Source organism: Betta splendens, chromosome 3 (genome assembly GCF_900634795.4).
Source record: "Betta splendens chromosome 3, fBetSpl5.4, whole genome shotgun sequence".
NCBI lineage: Eukaryota > Metazoa > Chordata > Actinopteri > Anabantiformes > Osphronemidae > Betta > Betta splendens.
In genome coordinates, this window is record NC_040883.2 from 2950884 (window position 1) to 2978684 (window position 27801).

Consider the following 27801-nt stretch of genomic DNA (forward strand, 5'->3'; position numbering starts at 1 on the left):
GGCGTCGAAGAAGTGTGGCGGCATCTTGTGGCGCGCACGCGGAGGTGCCGGTCCGCGCGTGGCCCGGCCCTTCTTGCGTCACACAACGTCACCCGGAAGTTAATTGAAAGTGAGGCGAAAACATGGCACAGTACACAGACCCACGTGAGTTTTGTAAAACGCAAACGTTATCCCGCAAATGTTAGAACGTTAATCACTCGTATTGTCTGTCTTTTTGCCTTTTGTGTATGTAGTTATTTATCATGTACTTTCTGGCGTTTCTAGCTTCGTGAGCAGCCTTCGGCAAAGCTAAGCGGTTGTAACGGAAACCCGGATTTATCATTTATAGGATTTTAAGGATAATAGTTGCTTTAGTGTAAAACTTGCTAAGTAACTGTAACCTTGTGGCTGTAATAAGGGCTTTCTTCGACGGACGGCGGAGCTGCTGAAGTGATGCCTGAGCTTTCTGAAGATGATGATGACGTGGTCGATGATGAGGAGCAGTGGCAGTGGATGGAGGAGGACAGTCAGACAGTTACCTGTCTTTTCTGTGACAGGTGAGAACCCTAAAAGTACAATGAACGAATAAATATTTTTTTAAAACAACTTTTCACTAATGCGCTTTTTCATCCTTATGTTGACACACTTTTGTTTCATCACTTAATAATACTCAAGGTTATTGTGTGATGTGCAAAAGTTGGACACCGCTAATTTAAGGCAGTTTATTCAAGTATTTACTTTAATATAAGATAAAGTGCTCACTACTTTTATTAGTTGAATCTTATTATGTCTAATTTTGGAATTGCGTTATTTTAATGGGTAGAAAGTAGTTTTCATTAAAGATACCCAGATGTTTCCTGTGAATACTCAAAACAAAGTCAATCCTGTTATTCTATATTTCAGACTCTGTATGTAAACAGACTTTCTAACTCTCCTTCCAGCTCGATGAGCTCTGTAGCTGCTGTCCTGCAGCACTGCACAGCTGAGCACCAGGTCAACCTTGTAGATGTGATCAGAAAACATCGTAGGTGGACAATGAGGTTCTGAGCAACACGAGTCGAAGATGGTTTTATAGGTTGAACCAACTCATCGTTTGTTTACTCTTAGATTTAGACGACTATGGTTACATAAAGATGATCAACTTCATACGTTCATCGGTAAGCACATTCTTTTGTTTTGTTCGGTAGCTGGTATACAAGATCTTCAAAGTGAAGTTACACACATGTGTTTGTAGAAATGTGATCCGTCCTGTCTAACGGTGCTGCCAGATGCTCCGTTGCCCTGGGAAAGTGAAGAGTTTCTGCGGCCAGTAATACAGGATGACCCCCTGCTGCAAGCAGGTACAGTAAATTACAGAGTTCTTAACTTATTGAAGAACTGATGGCAGTTTGATTAACATTCAAACATCCTATATATCCTGTTAGCTATGTTTTTAGAATTGAATGTCAATGTCCTGATACGGATTTTTGAAGTTGTGCTGAAAAGAAAAGCGGAGTCTAATTTCTCTTACCTTATATTTTAGATTATTATATTTTGTGTTAGCCCACTATATTTATTTATCATTACTTTATGTCTTTCCTCTGTTTATGGCAGATCCCGAGGAACTTTGTGGCAGCGAGGGGTCTGAGTCCCATGATGCATTGCTGCAGAGGGCACATCCTACTGAGGAGAGAGTCCGTCGGGCAGAGGAGGCTCTGGCCAGAGCTACAGAAGACCTGCATAAACTACAGTCTGTTTTGTTTTTTTATTTCATGCTCTTTTGTAAATGCTTATGATTTTGATGATGTTGATCCCATTGTACTTGTATTTTCCTTTTCTGTTCTTCTTGTAGTAGTGTTTTGCTTATGTGTTTCTTAACTTTGTCCAGCAGAGGGGCACAGTGAGCCCGTTATTGCAGAACCACATCTAGCGTACTTTGTGGAAGAAGTTTAGAGGAAGGGGAAAGATAAAAAAAAAAGGGAAGGGAAAATTCCACTGCAGCATGGAGGTTAAAGCAGGGAGGGGGTTAGGAAGGAGGGCAATAAGGGAAAATTACAGAGCAAGTGAGGTTGGGGAGGATTGGAGGAGAGTTAGAAAGATGAATGTGTCCCATCTCCTCCATTTACTGCTTTGTCCTGCATGAAGGTTGTGTGTGCTTGCCTCTTTTGTTCTGTACTCTGAAGTTCTGCTAACATGTTTCCGTTATTCTTTCAGGATTTTGACTCAGAGTTTGATACTGAATTCAGAAACCTGTACGCCTGGCAACCTGGGCCCGGTGGCGGAGCTGAGAGAGGATGAGGACGAGGCCTACTTCAGTTCCTACGGCCATTTTGGCATCCATGAGGAGATGCTGAAGGTCTGAGCTTTGCAAATGCACACAAACGCACACTGGCCGGCCTTACTGTCACCTCCCCCAGGTGCAGCAAAACTGGCTTCATCAGCGTATGTCTTGGCTGAAAGATTCCAATGTAGCTCGTAAATGAAAGTGATTATCTTTATGTGCACGCCGATACCGAGAGACATTTTTTTCAAAAGTGACAAATCAGCAATAAATGTTGAGTCCTCATGTGAGACTTCAGACCGGCACTGCCGCTGTAAGGCTGATGCTCAATATGTGGAAATTAATTTTTACACTCTTGACACAATGAATAAATCAGCAAGTTGGAGGCGTGCTTGCGTGTGTGTGTGTGTGTGTGTTTGTGCACGCGCGCTCACGCACGCACATGGGGGGGGGGGCAGCTCTGTCTCCTCCCTACCTGTTCTACGTACTGCAGTGGTTAGACATGTTCCTGCCTGCTGTGCTGATTGGTGCTAAGCGCTGTTAAGTTTTGCATCGTGAGTTTGCGTCAGGCTGTAAACTCCGTCAGAGCCTCGGGAGGAGCCAGGGACACGTGGCGCAGGGCTTTGCAGTAGAACGTGGTCAACTCTTTGAAGTGCATCACCTATGACGCACTTGGGGCGGGTGCATGCGTGAATGATGGAGCAGGAGGTAATGTTCTCTGGGAGATGTCAGGCCCCTCTAAAATGAGTCCTCTATGAAATTGTAACTTATATCATCACACTGATTAAAATTTGAGAGTTTGACTAATCAATGGGACATGAAAGAGATGAAAATGGAGTTAACTCTCATGGGAAGCTGAAGTCTCATTTTGAAGATGATGAGTCCAATGGGATAAAGCTGATCCATCTTAAATATCAGAAGTTGAAAAGAAACTTATAGAAAGTTTTGAAGTACTTGCTTAAACTAGTCTGTTCAGTTTGTGTGTGTGTGTGTGTGTGTGTGTGTGTGTAGGCGGTCCCATATTTACTGTGACATGACATACATCAGTAACTAAATTGATACATGTGATTAATATCCTGCGTCTTTAGAAATTACTGGATTAGACAAGTAAAGCACAAAGATTATACATATATATTTTCTAAAGTGGCCTTATTATTGAATGATGCTAATATGGAAGTGAATTTGACTGTTCTGAATAAACACAATGTATTTAATTTTTATATCCAACATTCCTAGATTAGTTGAAACCAAATATTAAATAACACTTCATTTTGATTGTCTGGCACTGAGGCGTGTACCTGTCATTTCTCCCTGGGGGGGCTTTGGTTTCTGGGCGTCTTTGATTGGCAGATTAATTTGAGAGTGCTGACCTCCAGTAGGGAAATACTGTACTTCCTTCCGGCTGTATCTAGCTTAACTTTTCACGTATCCCCCACAGTCTACATGCAAAATGATTTCCCCCTTTTCCTTTTTTTTATTTCTTCGTAGGAACAAATGAACCCATAAAGAGGTTTATTTTACTGCAGCTACAAGTGAGACTATCTGAATTTTGAATTGTTTCTCCACAGGACAAAGTGCGCACAGAGAGTTACCGTGACTTCATGTACAACAACCCCGACGTGTTCAGAGACAAGGTGAGCTCGCCGCACTGAGCCGCTCATCCATCAGCTGAACGCCGTATCCAAATGTAAAAGAGTGACAGTGTCCCTTCATGTTTGGACACGTGCAAGCGAAGCGACGCCTAGAAAAGCAATGTGCATATTGCAGGAATGACATTAATAAGGGCACGGTGTGTGATTTAAAACAGTGTGACTCAATAAGCACCTCAAATGTCGACTGCAGTGTGCTGATAACAGACACACAACCCCCCTTCCTCCTCACCATAACAACACGCACACACTGAAGCCTTTCAACTCACATCACCCCTCTGTTTTCAATTGCCTTTAGCTACAGGATGCAGTGGCCTGGATCATGACCATCCATTATATGGATGGCTGCTGGTTAGTGCTTGGATGAGGCTGTAGAGCAGGGAGGCAGGTTGTGTTGATGGGAATGTACATTATTCCTGTCAGTGATGCAGTCGACAGAGAGAGTGTCACCTTCCACAGAAAGTGGCGGCCAGAGGATCAGACAGGTTCTGTGCTCGGGGTGGACGGATGGAGAAAGGAGCGGGGAGCGCGGTGTCGCATTGAGTCAGCAGTGTTGGCGACCTGTCGCGAACCCATAAAGACAGCATGATGTTCACAGGGACGTTAAATTAGCCTTAAATAGAGACACGGATAAACCCAGAGCTACATATAGATGGGTGTTCTAACCCTGCAGCTGTGTTGCAGCGATTTAGCAGCAGCTGGGGACAAAGACAAACCAATTAAATGAAACCTATGGGAACCTAAAATATGGGATTAACAACTCCCTCAACAACAAACTTGTGTAGAGCTAAAAAGTTACCCTGGGATTGATGAGGGGTCAGAAGGATAAACGTATGGGACCATTCATTTAGATGACTTGCCCTGCACATGGAAGCCGAAGCAGCCAGAGGTCACAAACTAAACCTATCTACACAACTAAATGATCAAGCTTCCTGTAGTTAAATTATTTCTGGGTTAATTGGTTAATTGACCAATAGTTGTAGTTGGCTAGTTGTAACTGCACTTTTCTCCTAATGACTCCTAGAGTGTGGTTCCACGCGTCTAAGAAAGCATCACCTGAGTTCGTCATATTTCATATTTGTTGGAACCTTTGTCTAATTGGCTCCCATGTCCTCTAGGTGGTGCTGGATGTGGGATGTGGCACTGGCATCCTGTCCATGTTTGCGGCCAGAGCTGGGGCCAAGAGCGTTATAGCAGTTGACCAGTCAGAAATAATCTACCAGGCCATGGACATCGCCAGGTGAGGAACACAGGCTCCACTGCCGCTGTCTTAGTTGAACCTGATGTGGAGCTATGAAAAGGCCCACCGCCCCCTGGCTTCCGCATGCTGCTCCTTTGAGAGCTGCTAGGTTTGCCTTGCAGGATGTGGAGCGGAGCAGCGGGCAGGAGAGGCCTGTGTGACCTCCACTAGCCTTTTATTTGTTGCAGCTGGGTGACTTCAATAGAGCCGCTGTCAGTGCTGTGCCCGTAATGCACATAATTTACTCCTGCGTTCTGACTCATTCACCCCTCACCTGCTCTTCCCTGCAGTAGCTGCAGTCACACAAACACACAAACATGTAGATGACTCCCTGCTGGGACATTTTAATACACTCCTCAGTCCATTTTCAGTGGCTGTGCTTCTAGTTCTCCAGCTGCTGTTTCTCCATTTACCTCCACCAGAGCCTGCGCCGTCCCCGTGCCTACCTGCCACGGCTGCCTCCATCACACCCCGCCTCTAAAATGCACTTTTGAGTTAAGACCCATTATGACCGCTATTATTACCGTTATGTAAGAAAGTGTCGTATGAGCGAAACAACAGGGTCTGCTAAAGGAAAAGGACGTTTTAATTTTACAGCCCACTGACTCTCTGTAGGAGTGTGTGTTGTCATGCAGACTGTGTCGCAGGTTTGCCAGCAGTCAAGATTCAGCTAAAGAAAGATGTCTGCTCCAAGTCTCTTACACACAAGTAGTTTACACACGCATACTTACAGAGGCGTATATTGAGTCCTTGGCTCCTTTAGATCTGTGTGGGTCTGAGTTATTTTTTTGTGTGTTTGTCTAAGTCTTCCTCTTAATGTTAATATCAGATTGTAATTAAAGTGGCTCCTGTTGGTTGGGCAGCCGCATCCATCGTCTGTCTTCACTCCATCGCTGTATTTTAAATGAAAAGTGTGACTTCTTTCTTCACAGTCACTTCCTTAATGGAGAATGTCTAAATAGTTTTTTTTTTAGTGGCTGGATTTGATGGATTATCCAATCGGATGCTTTGAAACGTAAGAACAACGTGGAGAAAAAGATAATATTTTACATAAATGGGTAAAGCGCAAATTCATGGTGATTTGTATTGAGTAAAGAGACAAATTGTTAGTTTGTGCATGTTTATAGAGGATTGTGTTCGTAGCTCCCAGAAATGCACCCAATGAAGCAAGTGTCTTCTACACAAGGAATTTAGCTACTAAATGCTTTTTATGTGCGACTTAGTGTTTTTTAAAATTTGAATAATGGGCAAATGGGCAATATGTGAAATGAAGCCAGTGTGTCGGGTTTGTCCTTATATATTTGCTGTGTTGCAAAAAATCTAATGCATATAAAACACTGTAATAGAAAACAGCAATATAATATACAACGCGTATCCACAGCAGAGGAAAAAATGTTTGTAATAAACCCTAATTCACACACAAAAGGCAGCAGTGTTTAGTCGGGTCTGGTTCTCTATGATGAAGTAAAGCTTCTCATTTACATGTGTGCACGTTCACATGCACTAGTGTGCGCCCACACACACACACACACACACACACACACACACACACACACACACACACACACACACATACACACATCTACAAACCAGCACAGATACCGCCTCTCTCCCTAGAGTCCTGACATTGTCCTCTAAATTACCCCAATAATGAGATTACAGTGTTTCCCTCTTGTGAAAGGTGGAGGAGATGAGGGTCTGTGGGTGAGGGGGTGTTAGATTCTGCTAGGAGGTGATAGTGGCGGCAGCAGTGCAGCAGAGAGAGGAGAAGACAGTTCAAGATAAGGATCACTGCTACAGAAATGCACTCTGGGTCGCTGTGAGTAATTGTTCTGTCCTCGGTAACATTAGCTGTCATGATAATGGAATATTCACGGAGATTGATGCCCAAACTGGCCGGTGTGAAAGGAAGGATCATTTAAACAGCAGCACTGATCGTACAGTTCCTACCTGAGGCTGACACCTCTGCAGGCACACACTCATAGTTTTCACTCACATCAGGGGAGCCTGCAAATACACAAGCAAAGAACAGGCTGCTTTACTGATCTCAGCAAGTTTGGAAATGACTTTAAAAACTTTGGGAATTGATTTTAGGATGTTTATCTGCACATACATAATGTGCCTAACATTAGTTGACAAGTTACTCTGATTAATTTAAAGCACAGCCGCTAAGGCTTCAGTTAGACGTGAAAGCAGCATTTTATTTTTACTGGTTGTGGGGAACATGAACAGTTGTTATAAACCCAAAGAGAATGATCGCCTGATGCTCCAGTGTCAACCCTGTAGTCATGTTTTATAGTTATTGATAATAGATAGCAGATGTAGCAGCATAACAAGGCTGAACAAGAGGACCAGTGTTTCAAATTACTGTCAGGTGTCTGTTGAGGCCCAACACCAGCTGCTTGTCATCGGTGCTGCTACTTATTCTGTCTCTTCTTTCAGGAGCAACCAGCTGGAGGACAAGATTGTTTTCATCAAAGGCCGCATAGAAGACATCAAACTCCCGGTGGAGAAGGTGGACATCATCATCTCAGAATGGATGGTCAGTGCCTGTTTTGTGCTAATTCATGCTCTGTAGACTTTCCATCAAGGAAACACATTAGTATCCTGATTATTCGCAGTCATACATTAATAACTTCAGTCCTCTCTGAACATCACAGCTGAGCTGCCTAATAACCTGAACTCACTCTTGTGACACTTGTTTTTATCTCTTACCAATGTCTTTGTCTGCATTTTACTATAAGACCATTGTTTGTTTCCATGGGAGATGTTGGGAGCGTATTGTCAGCATTGAGCTGGCTTAAACGTGGCTGAACCTGACCATGAGCGCCTCTGAATTCCTAACCAGAGCAGCAGGCTTCATCGCCCTGATGCCCATTTATCAGGGAGATGCTCTGCAGTGATACAGGCGGGACGGCCAAAGTTGAGCGCACAGCTGAAGTCATCCTTAATTCATGAGCATCGCATATCTGTACCCCCTCCACCTCCCCCATCCATCCTCAAGCCCCAGGGTCGTGAGCAGGGGTCGCCAGCCAGAGCCTTCCCAGCCTCTCACCGGGGAAATTGAAATTCGGTGCTTGATGTGTCAGTAGAACGGTGAGGGATAGTGTGCATAATCTGCGATGGCACTGGCTCACGGTGTTAATAAATCTGAGAATCCTCCAGTCACTTCTCATCCTGGCAGCGTTGGCAGACATCTCTCAGATTGGCCAGAACTTTGAAACCGGACCTCCAATCTTCCTGTGTCAGCTGCCACAGAAGTGGACTTTCAGGCCAGAGTACAAATGTTACGGCTCAGTCCTATATCCAGGTAGAAAAGCACTTCAGTTTAAAGGGGAGTGTGTGTTACCTTAACCAACAGGTGTCAGCGCTCCCTCTATTACTGAAGCTAAAGCAGTATCCAGTTTTAGGTGTGTTTAGCAGCCAGAACTAGACATATGGACTGGACAGGAAATGTAAGAGAGTGACAAGAAAAAGTACAGGATTATATAATTGGAGTCCGGCTGTCAGGGTTGTTTGACGGAGCAGATGGACAGTGTTTACGGGGCTAACGGACAGGGATGTGTGATGAATGTGGTGTATCTGTGGCGTTGGTGAAGGGGGCAAATGAGTGTCTGTCTGTTATGGCAGTGTTTGAGAGACTGCCTTCAGCAGAACCAGTGTCATTTCATAACTCACAGCATTGATCGCTCCTTTCTCTCAGTACAACAAAACAAACTGATAAGAGGCCGAAAAGCTGACGGGTGGAAGGCAAAGCTGGCAGGAGACGCCACTCCTGGATTAATTACAAGTGACAGACCTGCTAGCTTGATGTTTAACAGCTCAGGGGTATTCATATCAATGTGTAAGCAGATGAGCTGAACACTGCGTTTTAAAGTTTTAAAGGAGTCCTTCAGCTCAGGTAACGTTCGCAGCGTAATGGTGCTGTAATCAAGCAGCTTGATGAGAGATGAGGAATGGAAGTTTGATATGAAAACAGAGTGCAAATTAGGGGAGTAAACAAAGAGTTGTGCTTTTAATGCAAAGTTGTGGTGACACCAGGTCCGTGATTAAATGTGTGTAACACAGTGCAAATAATGTGGATGCATTAAATAAAGCAGCTACGAGAAACATTCAAATACCTGGAGGCAGTATTCAGGCGAATGGTGGATCCTGAAGCTGCATAATATCTGTCTTTTGAGAACAGTATGTGTGCAGAGGCGAAGGCCAACTTATTCAGGTTGTGTAATTGGTAGCTCACCTTGGAGCAGCGCTTTCAGATCATCCATCTGTTATTGAGCCACACCCAGGGTACGAATGTGAGAGGAGCCCTGAACAAGCAAAGTGTCAAAGAGCTCGGTTCACTTTCTGCAATATTTTACCTTGAGGTGAACGCAGCGCGACTAATGAACCAGCGTCTCTCTCACACACACACACACACACACACACACACACACACACACACACACACACACACACGGTGTGCGGTAGAGGTGCGGAGTCAAATGAATGGGAGCCTTATTATCAGCGTCGGGAGCTTCAGCTGCCCAGCAGGAGTGTGGTGCTCATCAGTCATCCTGTCCCACAGCCTGACTCGCTGTCAGTCTCTCACACAGACACGTACAGATAGACACCGACTAGGATGCAGCACACTACAATCGAGTGCACTCACAGCAACAGCGGCACCAATGAGTTCTTGCTAATTTTATTTACCACCATAAATAATCCAGTAAGTGATTTGGATAATGGGCGGACTAATGTTGGATTTCTCTCCTCGGTTTGACAACCCGTTTCAGGCATCGTCCAGAATGATTTCAGACTGCTGAACTGGGATTTCTATTGTCTACTGGATATGGAAATGCAAAGCTTCAACTTTTTCCATACAGGCCAAACACTTTTATTTTTATTCTGCTGTCTGAGACTCTGAATTTAAACCACTGTTGCTTCTCGTCACAACAGATATTAGTTATTTGTGCATTTGTTCTGTGGCATTTAGAGTTAGCTGCCAAGTTGAGCACAAATGTCTATAAAGAGTAGTGTCCTAATATTTGTATACTACAGTATAATACTAATGTGATTATAGTTCAAGTTGAAGCTAAAGTGTAGCAAAAGAAATTGTAACATAGTGGTTGAGCTTCACCAGGTCCCTTGGGTTTCAGATCCTAAAATAATTAGCATATTTGACATGTTTACAGGAAGAAAGTCATGGTAATCGCTTCCAGAAACACCGTGTCCCCATTGATCGGTGCGACTTCTTCTCATAAGCCTGTATGTTTATAAATTACTTACAGTACAATCTCTCTCCTCGATCTGTCATTCGCGTGGCTTTAAATGTAAATGAGGTTAATATTGGAAGCTGCACGGCGCTCCCTCAACAAGCGTTAGAATCTATTAAGGATGAGCGGGATATGTTTATGCTAATTTGGTGTAATCTGGCCACGGACTAGTATAGAAAAGGCTTGTAGATGTAAAAGTACAGCCTTCAGTGGTCGCTGAAGCATAACACCTTCCTACCACACACACGCACACACACGCACACACACACACGCACACACACACACACACACACACCATCTCCTCTATTTTGCCTTGGCCCTCCTGGGACTGGAAGTGATGATCATCTGCAGTAATTGAGTAATACGTGTGTTGACTGCAGAAGGACAGAGGAAGTGGAGGGCGAAGGAAAAGTCTAAACTGCTGATGTAGATTTGGTAACAAATGGCCTCCTGGTACTTTATAAATGACGGACCTTCTCCCAAGGGTTGATGGACACGCGGACTGTGATGTTTCGTCTCTCGCCTCCAGCAACTAGAGATGAGAAAACAATAATCTTAAAAGTTTTCTTTGTGGAGTTCACAAACAAACGCAGCATTTGTGCGTGCGTGCGTGCGTGCGCTGCTGATGATGCAGTGAAGCGGCTGAAATCCATCACAACACAGCTGTAAAAGCGTATTTGCCGCTGTTCTTTTGTCTGTATCTGTTGTTGCATATGTAGACGTGTACGTGTGGGGCAGGCCGCTCCGAGGAATGTGTTTTATATGCTAATTTGCTTAATGTGTATAAGCCGCTCCAGCCCATTCTCATTAGCTTTTCATTAGTCTCTTTTATGGAAATGCACGGTGACTGTGGCAGAGCGGCGCCCGCTCTCGTCTGGACGGCCGGCGCTGGACATGCTCCACTTCCTGCTGAGCTCTGTGTCCTCGAGCCGAAGCTGAGACCACGGATCCGACCAGAAGACGCCTCTGGTGTCGAGATTTTACAGCGTCTTCCTTCAGTTGACGAAGTCGGTGTGTGACACGTGATGAGACATTTGGCCCGTGCTCGACTTTGGCACAGAATTCAGAATAGAGCCAGTATGTTCACGTGATGTTGTGTCCAAACCTCGATGAACTGGTGCTGATCATGTCGCATTTGAGCCAAAGCAGAGGAATCAAGTTCCTTGTGAGAACTCTGGTGAAAATTGGTGGTGGTTGAGAACCTAGAAAATACAGAATCGTGTAGATTCTGTATTTTCTGTAGATTTTGATGCAGTTATCTGTCAATCTGTACAAACTACTAACTAATGCAGTGTAATACTTCTTTACCAACTTCTGATTGGGCCGCTGCGGAGGCCGCGGTCCAAGGTTCCGTCCTCTTGGCCATTAACATTGCAGATGTATAAATTAAGCGCTGTGGCACATACGGCAGCGGGGGACAGAGATCCTGGGACATTGTTGACCATAAAAATGAGGTTGATCTCTGCTTTCAGGCGTCTCGCTCGCTCGTATCCCCGTTCCTTGAAGTGAGGCACTCTCCCGTGAAATTGGGCTCTAAATTACGAGGCTGGTGTTCTCTGTGTGAGGGTTCTAAAATGACCCGGCCTGCCGCTGAGGACGTCAGCCGGACCTCAGCCGTCAGCAAAAGATCCGCCGGCAGCTCCCCGTCGTTGAACAAAGAGGGGGTTTCTGTTCGCTGACAATTAGATCAGCTTCATCAGTGTCATTATCAACAGACCTGTGACAAAGATGGCGGCGATTCTGGAGTTAGACCTATTAATCCGGGCTGTTTGTCTCGTCTTTAGCTGAATAATAAGGTTCTTATCTCAGTGAATTACTGCTCTGCTCTATATCACTCTTCCTCACGCTTCCTCATCTTTCTCTTTATCATCGTAATTCACACACACAGACACTCCCCTCATAGACTCATTAGCGTTATCCTCTGTCCTGGCCCTCAACTTCCTGTTCATCCCTTCCTCAACTGAAGAGCAAGTACAGATGTTGGCTTCCTCATAGACGTAAACGGGTACAGGTGTGTTTCATGGTTTGAGTGCTGATGAGTTCACACCAATGAGAAGCTGCTTTACTTAAGCAAAAAGAATGAAGATTCTTTCCTGATGTTTGGTTTACTTGAGTAAACAAATTTAATGTTGGACCACAGTTGGATCAACAAATAAATGAACGTGTTCTTTGGTTCCGTTAACTCTTCAGCACCTCTTCTCTTCACAGGGTTACTTCCTGCTGTTTGAGTCCATGCTGGACTCGGTCCTGTATGCCAGAGACCTCTACCTGGCTGAGGGTGGCTCAGGTAGGTCACATCTAAACACACAAGAGCAATTCAGGATGCGACGCTTTCTGGAAAAGTGAACTCAAGCCATTTTAAGACCTTTTCCCCGGAGAGGCTGCATGTGGGAATGCAAATGCTCCAGCCAGGCGGAGCCGGACATTAGGAGGACATTACCCCGCCAGCTCATTAGGAAACACCGAGTCATTTCCTAAAGAGTTTATGTACAATTATTGCTAGTAATTACTGTTGCTTTTCATCCTCACGTCTGAAAGTATGACCATAACTTTTTAAACTTTTTGTGCCTTCTGTGCTCTTTAACCCCAGAACCAGGCCTCTTACTAAAGAGAGGACATATAGAAAGTCCTGTTCTGGGTCAAAGGGCGCTTTAACTGGACAGTGTTCCGAAACCCGAGTCAGGCGTCTCTGCTTTCATGCTTTGCTTTGCTTACTTGGCTTTGAGTGCCACTTTATATAATGCTGGGCAGTTATTGTGCTGGAGTTTCACTTATAATAATTTATGTGACACCTAACCATAAAGGAAAAGGACAAAGCAGACACAAAGAACAGAGAAAAGCAATAAAGATGTTTTATTTGAAAAGGTGTGCAGTGGTCGACTGTACTCATGTAGCGGATTCTCAGATGATGATGATTTCAGTTCTTCGGTTAATTCATGAGTGTGAGTTTTCCGGGTCCTGTCATCCCAGCTTTGTGCTAAACCCAGTTAAGGCGCTGCTCCACCACGCTGCTCTCCGTGGCGAGGCAGTAGCACCTTATATGTTAGAGGACATTGAACTTTCCTTTCTTTGTGTTTCTCTGTGAAACGTGATTCTATGCAGGATGCTCACATTTAGACCTGCTAAAGAAGGAACCCTACAGCAGCACCGCTCCTTATGGCGCCAGGCTTTAAAGACCCGGCAGTGCTGGTGTGGGCTCCTTTATGGGAGGGGTTTAGTTTAGAGGTAAACATGCCTAAGGCTGTAATAATGTAAGAATTTATGAAGCAAATGATGTGTGTGTTAGTGTGTATGTGCTGAGTCAGCTGTTGTGTCTCAGCCGCATTAGACGAGAGTTTGTGGCCATGAACCTACATGCTCCCCTTCACACCTAAACTTGCCCCTGGCAGGAAAAGGGATCTGTTTGGTCCCAAGTCTCCTCCCACGGTGTGTTTTCCTCTCTTACCACTGACCAATAGGGGACGTGGGGAGAGCAAAAGGGGGGGGGCATGACAAACAGGCTGTGAGCAGTGAGTCGAGAAGGACGCAGATGTCAAAGCCATGAATCTGGGGACGCCGCGTAACCCCCCCTCCCCAACACACACACACACACACACACCACAGGCCCCCTAGTTTCTCTCTCTCTCTCTCTCTTTCACACACACCGCCCCTTCGCCTATTCATCTCTTGGTCTCCATTTCTTCTCCTCAGACAGGCCTGTCCCGATTCTGCCCATTCAGCATTTCTCCCTTCTCTCACACAGGCCTTATAATAACCTATTTGGTTGAGTAATCAGAGTAAAATGAAGTGACAAATCCAATGTTTTGTATGCACGCGTGCGTGAGTGTGTGCGTGAGTGTGTGCGTGCGTGTGTGTGTGCGTGTGTGTGTGTGCGCACAGTCATTAGGTAGATTGACACTCACAGGGTCACGAAGCATGCCTCAGCTAATAATGAAAGGCCATGAGTTGCCCATCATTGGCCTGTCACTATCCATTCACACACTTTATGGCCCAGTGCCACCAAGGTTATGTGACACTGAGCATGAGCACGCACCCGGGCCACATGAATAAAACCTGCTCTTTTGAATCCGTATTTACCTTAAGTATTGTTACATCTAGTTGTAAAGTTGCTGCTCTCCTCACTCTTCTAGTCTACGTCATAATCTATCTCCCAATAAGATGATTTGTCATTTGGTCAAAACACGTCTCACATCCAACTTTCCTTTCTTATATGAACAGTCAGAATAAAAACATGTTAAATTTGTGGTGACTTTAGTTTCTAGGTTTAGATGGTATTAAAAAAATATAGAAGACAGGTAACTGATGATATATTTTTATAGCTTAACAACCTGCTCCTTCAGGTACCTTTGACGTCCAGTCACTGACTAGAGTAACAGCAGTAACACTGAGCAGCAGCTCCGTGTTCAGACCATGGGTTTCACGTGTATCTAGAGTTGTTCTCTGTGCTCTGGTTCAGGCCGTTGGCCTTCGTGTTGCTTAATGTTACTTCACATTAGCGACACCAATGACTCCAAGCATCTGACTTAATCACCAAGGATATTAACTATACAGAAGAATCTATTCAGATGTGAAAACACAATGAAGGAACATTACAGCTCGTTTTAATGCAAGGGTAATGTTTATTCAAGTTTCACTTAGGGTTCTGTCATATGACAACAGTCTCTCTGTGCTCATGCTCCTTTTAGGCAGATGTTCCAGAGTTTCCTTTAGAAAAACCTAATTTAATTAAGGCCTTAAAACCTTCCAAAGAATTCCAAATCGCACTGTTTTTACATGTGGAAGCTCTTTGTTTCATTTTCAATAACCTCACATTAATGTAAAGCCAGAGGTAGGATGAGTTTTCTCTGTGATGGATACAGTCATTACAGCAGTGTTTTAAAATTGATGCAAAGCTCTCCACCCACAAGATGTTAAGGCATTTTGTTTGTATTTAGTGGATAGTTTGAAAAGCGTAAAATGAGTTTATATGAAGTGTCATGTTGCCGTACTTTCCTCTCGTTAGGACTAATGATGTTTTGTTCTGAGCCAAATGAATCCCTGACCCGATTCACTCATAGCTGACCAGGCAGCGGAGTCCAGCACAATAAATCAGCATATTTGAGATGCAGCGACATTCGGCCTTCATTCTGTGCTTGACTTGACTTTGTCTTAATAATGAATTATTGGAAGGTTTAAATACCCTTCTGGTACAAGTGAAAGTTTTCTTCTGTACTCACCGGTGCCGTGTGCGTTCAGTTTCCAGTCTCATCACTGCCAGGCTGACTTTGCTCATCTCTCGTCTGTCCACAGTCTATCCGGACCTTTGCAGCATCAGCTTGGCAGCAGTGGGAGACGCACAGAAGCACCAGGACCGCATAGCGTTCTGGGACGACGTGTATGGCTTCAACATGGCCTGCATGAAGAAGGCTGTGGTGCCGGAGGCTGTAGTAGAGACTATACAGGCAGACACCCTCATCTCTGAACCCACCGTCATACAGGTATCAGCTCACCTCAGTAACAATATGAGATACAGCTCAGTAAGAATAGTGTGAATGTGGGGAAAATGAGGCAATAGCATAATAATACGTAGAGTAATAACTTAGTAACAGGTATAAAGTATTAATAAGTCATTGACTACTAACTAGACTCAGATGCTGAGATCAGTAAACCTTCTCAATAAGTAGTTGATCCAGTTGGAATCATTTCAGTTCTTCAGACACTCGCACACTTGGCACAAGGAAAACGGAGTCTGCAGGATGCAAACTGTCAGTGTGTAGACAGAGAATGAGGTGTGTGTGTGTGTGTGTACGTGTGTGTGTACACGTGTATGTGTGTGTGTGGATGCTGTTGCGCTGGGTGATTGATCTGTCTAATCCTTGTTTAAGTTCCTCTCAAGGAAACTTCATTACTCTCAGCCCCCCGTGGATAGAGTGGTTTTCACGGCGCTGATGGGAGAGCACACACATTACGCAGAGATAAAGCAAACGCCCGGGCAGAGCCTGGCGTGGAAGAGCTTCCTCCCCGGAGGCTTCCTGCGTGAGGACGCGCCGCCTCCTCCTCGTCTCATGCCGCTTTGCCTTTCTTCGCCAGTCGGCCTGTCTGCTAACTGCCATGTCGGCCCCACGTCCGTGGATGTGATGAATGAGGGGGGAGCTTGATGTAATGGAATTTGAATTCACTAATCAATAGTTTCTCCCCTCCAGTGACAAATGGACAGCCCCCCAGCCAAATTACATGGACTCTCATCTATTGCCTCCTGTTGATACGATCCAATAACATTCCATTAAAGCTGGCTGCTACTCCGGAAAATTGAGAACCCTTTCATTGAATTATACATTTCTGTGAAACACGATTTTTTTGGTAATAGATAGTAATTTTCCTTTTCAGGTTTACTTCAAACCAATGACTAAGATTATTTGCTTTTTTGCTTAGAGTTAACGTTAATGCACAAATGCACATTTAGGAGTAATGCCTGAGCTCGGCTTTATTCCATCAGTAGTGGAGCAGTGTCTACAGCTCCTCTTCTACCAGAGGTCATTGCATAGTGTTATTGTTACATGAGACCTGTGGAGGACTGGCGCACGTCCAGGGTGTTGCCCTGTCTTTAGCCCAGTGACAGCAGGGATAGGCTCCAGCGCCCACAAGCCCTATGACAACGAGTGTTTAGATAATGGATGGACTGTATCCACCTACACAGGCACCTGACCCAGGCCAGCTTTGCTTAGATACTAATATGTTCCCACATGAACTCTGTAAATGTGCTGGTGCTGATGGTGGAAGGACTCGCTTTAATGAACATGCTGCATTCAGACTCGATCAAGTGTTTTTGATCGTCCTCGAAACGTGTGTTTGCCTTTTCACAGACGATTGACTGTAACAGTGTGTGTCTTTCTGAACTGGAGTTTACATCAGATGTCTGCCTGAAGATAAAGGACACTAGAGAGTGCACAGTAAGTAACACACACACACACACACACACACACACACACACACACACACACACACACACACACACACACACACACACACACACACACACACACACACACAGTTGAAGATATGAGACAATGTTTTCTGTAAATGTAAAAACCAGCTGAACAGGGAATGAAGGCCTCCACAGCGCGTTGTCGTGTTTCCTCTACAGTATTTACACTTCCAGCAACTCACGGACATCATTTTCTTCTTTTTCACTCCATTCCTCCTTCAGTCGTTGATCGTTCTGTCATCATTTGTGTACGTTAGTCTTGGTTTAATCACATCATAAAGCTGTTGAAATTCAAATGTGTTTGAGGCTCAGTGCTGTAGTTTAATGGAAATTTTTTAGTGAAGTGAAAAGTGTCTTCATTTTTCTAACCTTTCATTGTTGAGAAATGGTTTTGAAAATTCCACAGTGACTCCCATTACGACCCGCATGTGATTGTACATGTTTGTAAATATCGCAGGACGTGCGAAACCTGGTGTGTGAGTCGACCTGAGCTTTGACTCAGTTGGAGTGTGTGTCCTCACTGAGGTTCAGCTACAGGCATCAAGCATGGAGAGTGTTTTATGAGTCTATTTTGAAGCTGTAACCCCCCCCCCCCCCCCCCCCCCCCCAGATCCGCTCCCAGTTCTCCTCAACGTGCTCCCGTCTCTAAGCCACATTTCTCTGGTCCAGCGCCATCCTGGAGTCAGAGCAGCCTCCTCCTGCAGCCTCCGCCGCCGTGTGAGGAGTAATCGGTCTGTGGCGGCGGCCTGGTGTTGAGCCGCGCTGCTGCCACGCTGTCTTGTGTAGTGGTTTAATGGATAATCAATAGGTGGTTATTATCTGGCCTGCGCTCCCTGGGTCAGGCCAGTAGATTTAATGGCGTTTGTAAACATCCTCTCATTTTTCCTGTCTTCTTTGCCCAGTAATAGGAAAAAACAGTTCCTATTTCTGAAATAGAACATGATTGGACTTACTCCTGCTGGAGGTTTGTGGCAGCAAAACAGATGATGGGATCATATGGGACGCGGGCGATTTTTCAGTTTCCTTTTTTAAGCGTTCAACAGCTTTTTCCTACTTCCCTTTGAGCTTCCAACCATCAGCTCCAGTGCTGATATCTAGGAGCCTTTATATCTGTGTTGGCGTCTTATATATGGGATTGATGACCCAGTCAGACGATCGTATTTATTTCATCCTTGTTGCTCTGGCTCTCATAATTAAGAGTGATGGTATTCTGCAGAGCAGGATTGTACGCCTTGTGTCACGCCAGAATTACCTGTAGTCGGCCTCTCAGTGGGAGCGGAGCTCAGGGTCTTTGAAGGGTAAACTGTTCCTGGACCAGTGCTCGGGGAGCGGCAGCGCCTCCCGTCCGGTGATGGAACGCCCGCTTCTGTTCCACCGCCGACAGTCGATTCATCAGCTCAGCCTGCCTAACCTTGCATTAAATGAACAGCACAACCCTGCGTCTGCAGCGCTCATGCACAAAACAAACCCTCTCGCTTCAGCTTTCTAATTCCCCCTCTCTCTCTTTTTACACCTTACATTCTTGGTGCCTTGCGTTTGCATTCAGTCTGGCTCCGTGACCCGTAAAGCGTACAGTATGTACACGTGAACACAAACGCATCAGGACAGAATTTGCTAAAGGTTCCTCATGGAATCGTTGGAGAATTAAAGTTTGTGTGTGTGTGTGTGTGTGTGTGTGTGTGTGTGTGTGTGTGTGTGTGTGTGTGTGTGTGTGTGTGTGTGTGTGTGTGTGTGTGTGTGTGTGTGTGTGTGTGTGTGTGTGTGTGTGTGTGTGTGTGTGTGTGTGTGTGTGTGTGTGTGTGTGTGTGTAATTAATGTGAATCCCGTGGTTTCTGTGCTGGTGATGTAGCTACTGTGCCACTAAAGAGAAAAATGACTCGGCAATTCATCTTTTACCTGCTTTCCATCAAATTTAAATTGCATTGAGGGAGAAACGGCCTTCTGGAATGACGGCACCAGCATTTGTCAACTTCAAGGACGGTTTTCATCACATTAAGCAGAAGTATCGTTAATGAAAACTACACCAACAGCGCTAACAGCGTATCAGCGAGTGTTCCACCAAGTGACAGACATATTCAGATAGATCAGTAATGTCTGGATGCTGTTGATGGATAGTTTGTTCTGCAGTTTCTATAGTTCTATAGTTTATTACACAGTATGTTTTTATTTTTGTTTTTTTGCATGCATTATAATTCATAAACCTCAGCATTTAACATAAAGGGTAATGCACCACATTAAACTGTTGTACACGTGTTCTGCTAGAGTTCGTCAGGTTTGAAATCTGCTTTTAGGAGCTGTGCACGGTCGGTGATACTGACGCATCATGAAGGGCTGCCAACAGATATGTGAGGTTTGAACAATGGGCGGCAATTTTCTCACCTAGAAAAAATGTTCACACAGTCAAGTGCATGTGTTTTGAGCAGGCTGAGGTCTGTCTGAGAGGATTATGACAAATGTCAGCAATCATGGAGATGGATATTAGTTGGCCTGAATGAATGCATGTAGCTCCGTGATAGAATGCACTGGCTTGCTCTTCGCTACACATTTGTCTGCGCTGCTGGGACGACGGCTCGATGCTGCTGATACAAGGGAGCAACATTTAATGAAAGGGGAGCATCACTCACGATTCCACGATTCATGACTTTTTAGAACATAAGGGAATAATCATAGTGTTTCATCTGGTACAGTTCATCTGGAGTTACGCTGATGGGAGCTTTGCTGTGGCCGAGGCTGGTTCATGCTCCACCCCACTGGACTGGGAGCAGTTGGGCTGAGGGACTGGGAGGAAGAAGGTGTTTGGGGGGGTTCACACCAACCCGCCTGGGAGGTGGTCGTGCTTGAAGCCTCCACGCCTGAATAAACCCCATCAAAAGCACATTAGCCCCCTCTCCTCCCGGCTCTCCCTCCTCCCTCCCCCCGAGTGCTCCTCCCGTTCCTGCTCCCCCACCTCCCCCTCCGTGTCCTCACGCTGTTGTATAATAGTATCTGGCCGGACCATGCGGCTCACTGACACACAGTCGGGCGAAAGGGGAGCGATGATGAATTGCTCTCTGTTGGTGTTATCCATGATGATAATTATTAATTTTCCCACCACTCCTCCCAGAAAATGGGGTCTGAAGAGCTGCAGTATTACAAAGCCTCCTCCGTGGGCCGTCAAGGAGCCCACTGTCATCACTTATCACAGACAGAGCTGGGGCCCAAGGCTAAACATTGATGAAATGAAAGACGCTCATTCTGATTTGTCCTGGTTTTTTGTGTGTGTGTGTGTGTGTGTGTGTCTGTGTGTGTGTGTCTGTGTGTGTGTCTGTGTCTGTGTGTGTGTCTGTGTGTGTCTCTTAAGCATCTCTTCTTCCTATTGTGCTGTGCACACACCGACTGATCCAATCAGACTATAAAGATTCTCATGTAAACCCTGTTAACACGGGTTATTTAAATGATCATAATTAATAGAATGTAGATTTTAAATGTGGGTCTAAGTTACATTTTGATGATATGATGACCGCCTACATTGACGATGGAACCATTCATTAATTGATGAAATGACTTGTCTGATGAGCATGCAGGAAAACTCCCTTGTGGTTTTTTTTAGCCCATATGAGCTCATTGTATTGGTGATACAGCACATTTGCTTGTTCTGCTGCCACATTAACCACATTCCAGCCACCCTTGAGTTATTTTAATAAGCAGAGCACTCTGCTGTTGTTGTTGTTGTTTTTGTGGCCACTCTGCATGACTGCAGTGTGTGTTCATTGCCCACATTGACCCAACCTTTGACCTGGCGCACGACGATAGTATGTGATGTAATCCTATGTTGGGATCCGTTCCTGAGGAAACCAGTGGCACTAGTGCACACACCTACTGATCCTCAGACATAATAAGGTTCGTGGCTTAGGAAGTAACTGAAAGTTTCAGAAACTTCAGTTTGAATGTTTCAGATGTACTTTACTACTAATCAGAACCCGTCTTTTGTGTATGAGTGGATGTTTGCTGCTCTTCTTTTTGGAAAGTTTCACTTTGTGGCCCCATTTTTAAGTTTTCTGCCGTGTGGAAGTTGCCCAACACTCAGCTGACAATCAATCATGCTCACCAGGCGCCGTCATGGACGAGCCTCAGCAACCGTGATCCCTGCTTCTATGGGTGGCAGAGGTGAATCCGCCCTGGCTGACGAGTGATTATGGCTAATTTCCTAATTACCTCAGCAGCGAGCTTCTCTTTAGCGTTCATTAAATGCCATAATTGCATCGCGTTGACATGCTCCTTTATCCACTTCGGGTTCTTTTCCGGTGGTTGAGCTGTAAGCTACTGACGCCGCCCCGTCTGTCTGAGTCAATAAAGGTTGATTGAAGCTTCTGTGCAGGGAGAGTGTTGGACACAGCTTCTGACAGCACTGTAATAATCTGATCTGCTTGTTTTCTATTTGAGTCCTACTTATAATTATGTGCAGTTTGGGAGCCTTATGACAACACTTAGCTTTTACTACAACCCCAGTCTGCTTGAATACGAAGCCTTTCATGGTTGCAGCCACTCTCCCTCTTTATTGGCTTCCTTCTTCTGCTTTCCTGCGTTTCCCTCTTTCTCTCATCACTGCTTTTCTCCTTTTCCCTCCTGCATTGATTTGGCTCTTCTTTGTCTCACAGACCTGGCCTCCAAGTTGTCAGCTGTGTCAGGATTAAAAGCTATTAGTTCTGCATCATTGCCACTACAAGTGCGCTCCTGAGATTGATGGAGTGCCTCTCTTCCTCCAGTGGGGGGAGAATGGAGAGGAAAACGAGCCTGGGGGGTGGTTTTTCCCTCACATATCTGCCAGGGGTCACCTGAAGACACTCTGACCACGGCCAGCCTCTGTTTGTTTAAATGGATGAATTGGTTTTAACTCAGTGTGTTTATGCCTCTGCAAGCCTTTCCATCAGACAGCAGATTTCAAAATGAATCTGCTACCTGTTAATTAGCGTTACTCACACGTAGTCTATAAAACAAAGTCACATATGAGACCCCAAAAAAGCCTCAACAACATAAAAGTAAAATTAGTCAGTCGCTCGGTTTTATTTCTCCTTGTAAACATTAGACGAAGGAAAACACAGGATTCATTCTGTCTGTTTCACTGCTGCAGCGCTCTCACTAAATTGTGTAGCCAGCTGAAAATGATTTTATCGTCAGCAAAATTCTCAATTTTGTCATAATTTTTTTTTCCAGTAGTGAGAAGGAGCACATGGGATGTGTTGAGTCAACCTACTCTTAAACCTAAATAGGTGCTGAGTCGTAATAATGCCCAACATGAGGCCGAAGCAGTTCTCTAGACCACACACTACATGGGAAACGCAAGGATTGCCTCTAGGATGACACCAGACTAAGCTAAACTAATCTAATGCCAGTGAAATGGACGTGTAACTTTGGTTCCTGTGGGCTTTCCTGCTTTCCTCCACACGGAGCGGCTCATTAAAACCACCTGATTCCTCTTCCTCAGGTCCGCGTGTCAGAAGTGCAGCGTAGTCAAACAAATCCAGCGGTTTATTGTACTGTCACATTCTAACATGTCCCTCATATTTCATTGCAGGCTATTGTCGGCTACTTTGACATTTTCTTTGACAAAGGCTGCAGCAACAAGGTAAGCAGCGGCGGCAACAGCCGAGGCGTTTAACGGAAACTCAATTACGTTCACGCTTTAGCGTGTTCCTCCTCCCTGAGGTGTTCGCTGGCAATCGACGAATGTCCTAGCTGAATGCTGATATAAGCACTTACCCTGCAGAGGCGGCCGCCCGAAACAGCTGATGCTAAGTTCCGTGAGCAACAAAGACGTGCTTTTTGATTGCATTTCTTGCATATCAAAGAAAGCCCAGTAAATAAGCGGCGCTCAAATCTCCACCTGGAGATAACGTTATCTCCAGGTGGAGATTTGAGCGCTGCTTATTGCAGCGTTGCAACTGTATGGTTGTTTTAGAGACACAGCATTATTTTATTTTCCACTGGACCTGACATTAATAAAAACAAACCTATGACATTTAAGGCGCTTTCTTCTGTTCTTTGCACCAGGTGATGTTCTCCACAGGACCTCAAGTGACAAAGACACACTGGAAACAGACGATCTTCCTGCTGGAGAGGCCTGTTTCTGTCACAGCAGGTCAGTGACCTCAACCAACAGTAGAGTTCTATCAAATCCTCCCAGTCCTATGAGCCTGGATCAGGCACAGTGCTGTATTTGTTTGAGCTTCCTCTTCCTGTCATTTAATTTCTGTCACGTAGACTGCAGCCGGTAATCTGTCTGTGGTGGAGCTGTAGTCAGGCTGGTTGACACTCGTCATCTGTCACCCACGGAGACAGTGAGGGATCAAAACAAATCACATTCAGCCATCAAAGACAGCATGTAAAACTTCATCTGATAGCTGGTCCCAGGCCTGAATAATGACGCGTTACAGGCCCACGCTTTGTAACTGACCGGCAGCAGCACATTAAAGCTTTTGGTAACTGCAGTTATACCTGAAGCAAGTTGTAATAACAGCAGGTTCAAGCTGAGTGACTGCCGTGGTGGGCGTCAAAGCAGGTTGAGTTTGGTGACTTTAAATTCAGCGGGTCATTAAAATCCTGAAAGCCTGTTTGCTGTGGCTCCAGTGGATACGAGATGGTATCAGGATCAGACAAATGAGCCTGGCAACTTAGAAAATCAATAGTAACTTTATTTATGTACAGAATAAAAAGCTGTGCCCATCTTGTCTGGCAACGTGGCAATGAAAACAACTCACTTATCCTCCTTTTCCGTTCTGGGAAGATTTGTCATTTATTTCTTGAGCTTCTTTTGCTCTGCAGCGTTTTTCGCTCAGACTCAAAGCTTCCAATAAGGACATACAGGACACATCATTTTGCGTCGCATTATCATAATGGGAATCGCTGATGTGTCCGTTGATGTGGGGATGGATGAGCCTTAGTTGAGGCTGTCCAGGCGCTGAGCGGATATCAGATGTGGCGTGCGGTAATAAACGACCTACACAGGGTTGGAGGCGCCTTCGTCCGCGGCCTGTAGCGACGGCCGAGCGCCGCTCAGATAAAAACCTCCGGACCTCTGACTCGGCGCAAACGTTATCATGCGCTTCGTTCTGCGCCGTGTCAGATAAACGGAGGACGACGGCGCGCTAGCGCTAGGCACAAGCAGACAGCTTGACTCTGAAATCAAGTGTGCAGCTCCTGGAAGCGAGCAGGAGGAAGCGATGGACTTTAAGGAAGGAGGAAATGAGCGAGTGCTAGCAGGTTATTGATGCGCTCGCTCCACCCGGGCGCTCCCACAGTCCCCGGCCTCTTCCGGGGGCTGTAAACCAGAAATGGAGTTTTTAACGGCATTCTCATGCTGCCTGCTCCGCTTTACAACACACACACACACACACACACACACACACACACACACACACACACACACACACACACACACACACACACACACACACACACACTTTTCCTTTTACACTGAGATTCACAAGCTCCTGCATAGGTCCACATGAACCTGGCTTCTGGCCATAACACCACTTGGTAAAGTCACCTTGAAGACCGGAGAACTCTCCCTCGTGCTCACGCAGGGCGGCCTCTCTCCCCCGGACGCTCACCCACAGCAGCCTCTCCCCCCCGGACGTTCGGTCGGCTGCAGCAGCGAGGCCCGGGCGTAAACATCCAGCGGTTTGTTTTAATACTGACTGCGTCCGCGGTGATTTATTGTGACAGAGACCGAATCCTATTTGATATGTTGGTACGAGTGCAGCAGTAATTAACTCCGAGGCTGCGCTTCGGTGGGAGGTGCCGGCGGAAGAGGGGAGCGTACGCAGCAGGCTGGAACAAAACATCCCTGCAAATCCTCCCAGCTGGCAGCATAATAAATTAAACAGCGAATCATTTGTCATGCTCTGCTGTGTTTGTGAAGCTCCAGTATTGAAGAGGAGGGTCCTCTTTCACACTTTTACCTACTTAATGTTTATCCAAGAAATTAGGTCACACTTTTGAGCCCAAAAGTCCCAGAATGCCCCTCTGTTACGTGAGGCGTGGCCGGCGTCCTTGCAGGACTTCCAGCGGATGCTCGATGCTAGTTTCTGCCCACGTTCGTGACTCGCCTCCTGCCCTCAGAGAACGTCTCCTTTCACCCGCCCTCACCTGTTCCGCCTGTTCCGCTCCCTGGTGGATTGCCTCTGTAGGTCCTTGAGCTGTCGAACGGCATCAGCCAAGACTCTGCTTCTCCACGACTGTAATTCATCCAGAGGCTTTTGCTTTTGACTTTGCACGGCTGGCGAAGGCTGAAAGTTGGAGAAAGTTAAAGGGTCCTGTTTGATTTAAGTGGATTTATTATTTAAAGGAACGCATATCTTCTGAATCAATAACATAGTGACTTATGTCTAACCCTTGTTGTTGACTCTCTCTTCTTCTCGTCCAAATATATGGGGCCATCGTAAATTAGGTTTTATGTGTGTGACTGTATCTCTGCCCTCATGAGCGATTAGAAAATGCTGAGCTTTATTGTGAAGGACTTGTGGGATCTGCAGATACTGAATGCTGAAGTGCCACCGACGGCGGTTTGAAGTGACCACTTCTGTGTGTTTCCACTGTAATCTGGTGGATGGGGGCTGTGCCGGGCAGATACAGGCTGTTCCTGGAGGCACGCTTGTATTTAATGGCGCTGGCATGTTGATGTACGACATCGCGGCGAAGCACCCGGCTCCATTTGCGGCTCATTTCCACACATGGTTAACTCGTTCTCCCGGCGTCGGCGGCCGGCTCGCTGCTGGCGCTGAGGCCCTCGTCCTCCGGGACTCGGATCCGACTGATTACATCAGAGCTTCTGTAGTTGTGCGACTGAACAGAGCCTTGATCGGTGATTTATCGTATGTTTTAATGCCTCAACCTGAATTTGACGGATTAATTAGACGGGTTCTTATAAAGTTATTTCTTTGGTCCCAAGCCTCTTTTTTTCAGTTTACTTTTAACAAAAGGTTAGAAAAGATCAAGCAATTATTCTTTTGACCTTTATCTGCCTTTTGCCAGCTTGAGTTTGAGTGGCGCTGCCCACGAGGCCCAGGCTTTTTGTTTTCACAGGACATTCTAGACATTGAAGGGAAACATTCAGAGAACTATTCCAGTGTGTTCTCACATCCTGCTACTTGGTGTTTGACAGTATCTGGTCTCTAATCTGCTACCGTGGGACTGATGGCTACATCTTAGGCAGTGGTTTGCCGTCACGAGGCTGAGACCTTTACCAGATTAGCCGAATAAGGAGGAGCTGAAACTACTGGACGGCAAAGTCAACAGAAACCATAGCATCCATCTTCAGAAGGAGACGATCAGCGTTTAGCCACAAACACTAACCAGGCGTGTGCGTGTGTGTAACCTTTCCTGTTACAGCTGGGCTGCCATGCAGGCACAGTATCAACCACTGATCCACCTAATTGCACTGGTGATGGAGTGTGCGTACAGCATCGCTTCTTTTGGTTTCGTCGGGCTGCGCCTTTACTTTGTGCTCTTAAGGTGAAACCTCTGCAGCCCTCTGGCCTCACTGCAGTGCAGCTGAATGGCCAGAGTGTGGCGCCAGCAGCAGGCTGTGACAGCGGCGTTGGCATGGAAACGCCAGACGTGACAGCAGTGATGGTGGACGCTTGGCTGGAGAAAGTGCCGCGGTCAGCACTTCGTCTCCTCGTCCTCCTCTCACCTCCTCCAGCGTGTGTGTGTGTGTGTGTGTGTGTGTGTGTGTGTGTGTGTGTGTGTGTGTGTGTGTGTGAGATCATCTGGATACACATTAATTTACCTCCAGCCGTCAGGCGTGATCGTCGGTGATCATCTCTGGTGCCGTAAACGCTCTGGTGCAGGTCTCGCACACGCTCAGCGTCGCTCATTAACATACATTCAGCTTCACGCACGTCATGGTTTCTATAAGTGCTGCTGCGTTTATGCTCAGGCTGCAGAAGCCTGAGCTCAGCATCGCTGCAGTGCTGCAGGGCATTTCTGTCTTTAGGAGCATTATTAATGGCTCTTTTATTATAAACACGATCATCAGCGGTCCTGCGTTGTAGAGGTTTCATTTAAATGTGGAATAGTGTGTTTGGTTGTCAGGACATCAGAGTAAATAGTAGGAAAGGAGCAAAGCTTCTGTCATTGCAGTGGGATGATGGGACGAGGGACTCTCCGGTTCAAAGCGACCCGTCCTCCCACGCTGTGTCTTCTCTGTCTCACCTTTAGGAGAAGAGCTCCACGGAAAGATCACCGTGCGTAAAAACAGGAAGGACCCGCGCTCGCTGTTGGTCACCTTGGTTCTCAGAGACCGGAAGCAGACGTACAGCCTGCAGTAGCGTCAGCTTCAAACACACACGACCCACGTTCTCATGGCCTGTTTGTATATTACTACATGTGGAAGCAGGATGGAAATGGAAATGTTTTTCTAATAATAAAAAAATAAATTGCTCTTCTGTGTGTTTTTAAGCAAACTAACATGA

The 27801-nt window shown here is 45.8% G+C and overlaps 1 protein-coding gene across 4 annotated transcripts; it reads left to right on the forward strand.

Annotated features, from left to right (window-relative positions):
- On the forward strand, positions 1 to 27770 carry prmt3 (protein arginine methyltransferase 3). Of its 4 annotated transcripts, none has more exons than XR_005897441.2 (16): positions 1 to 144; positions 398 to 536; positions 921 to 1003; positions 1087 to 1136; positions 1214 to 1319; positions 1573 to 1708; positions 2173 to 2314; positions 3808 to 3873; positions 5007 to 5128; positions 7571 to 7670; positions 12592 to 12670; positions 15673 to 15860; positions 17226 to 17312; positions 22902 to 22952; positions 23033 to 23465; positions 27548 to 27609. XR_005897441.2 is itself a non-coding variant. In XM_029144139.2 (16 exons), the coding sequence occupies exons 1-16, from the start codon at positions 123 to 125 to the stop codon at positions 27655 to 27657; spliced, it is 1569 nt and encodes a 522-aa protein (XP_028999972.1). In that variant the 5' UTR covers positions 1 to 122; the 3' UTR covers positions 27658 to 27770. The 4 variants fall into 4 exon arrangements, 2 of the variants coding, with proteins under 2 accessions (XP_028999972.1, XP_055363467.1); XR_005897442.2 differs by lacking the exon at positions 27548 to 27609 and having other exon boundaries at positions 23033 to 23122; positions 23378 to 23465; XM_029144139.2 differs by having other exon boundaries at positions 23378 to 23465; positions 27548 to 27770.
- Positions 27771 to 27801: the final 31 nt, after the last annotated feature.

Bases quoted from the DNA above. Each gene is read 5' to 3' on its own strand.
- prmt3 (XM_029144139.2), top strand. From the start codon at position 123: ATGGCACAGTACACAGACCCAC. The intron at 1,004-1,086 runs GTAGGTGGACAA...GTTTACTCTTAG, and splicing joins AGATGTGATCAGAAAACATC to ATTTAGACGACTATGGTTAC. The intron at 22,953-23,377 runs GTAAGCAGCGGC...TCTTTGCACCAG, and splicing joins ACAAAGGCTGCAGCAACAAG to GTGATGTTCTCCACAGGACC.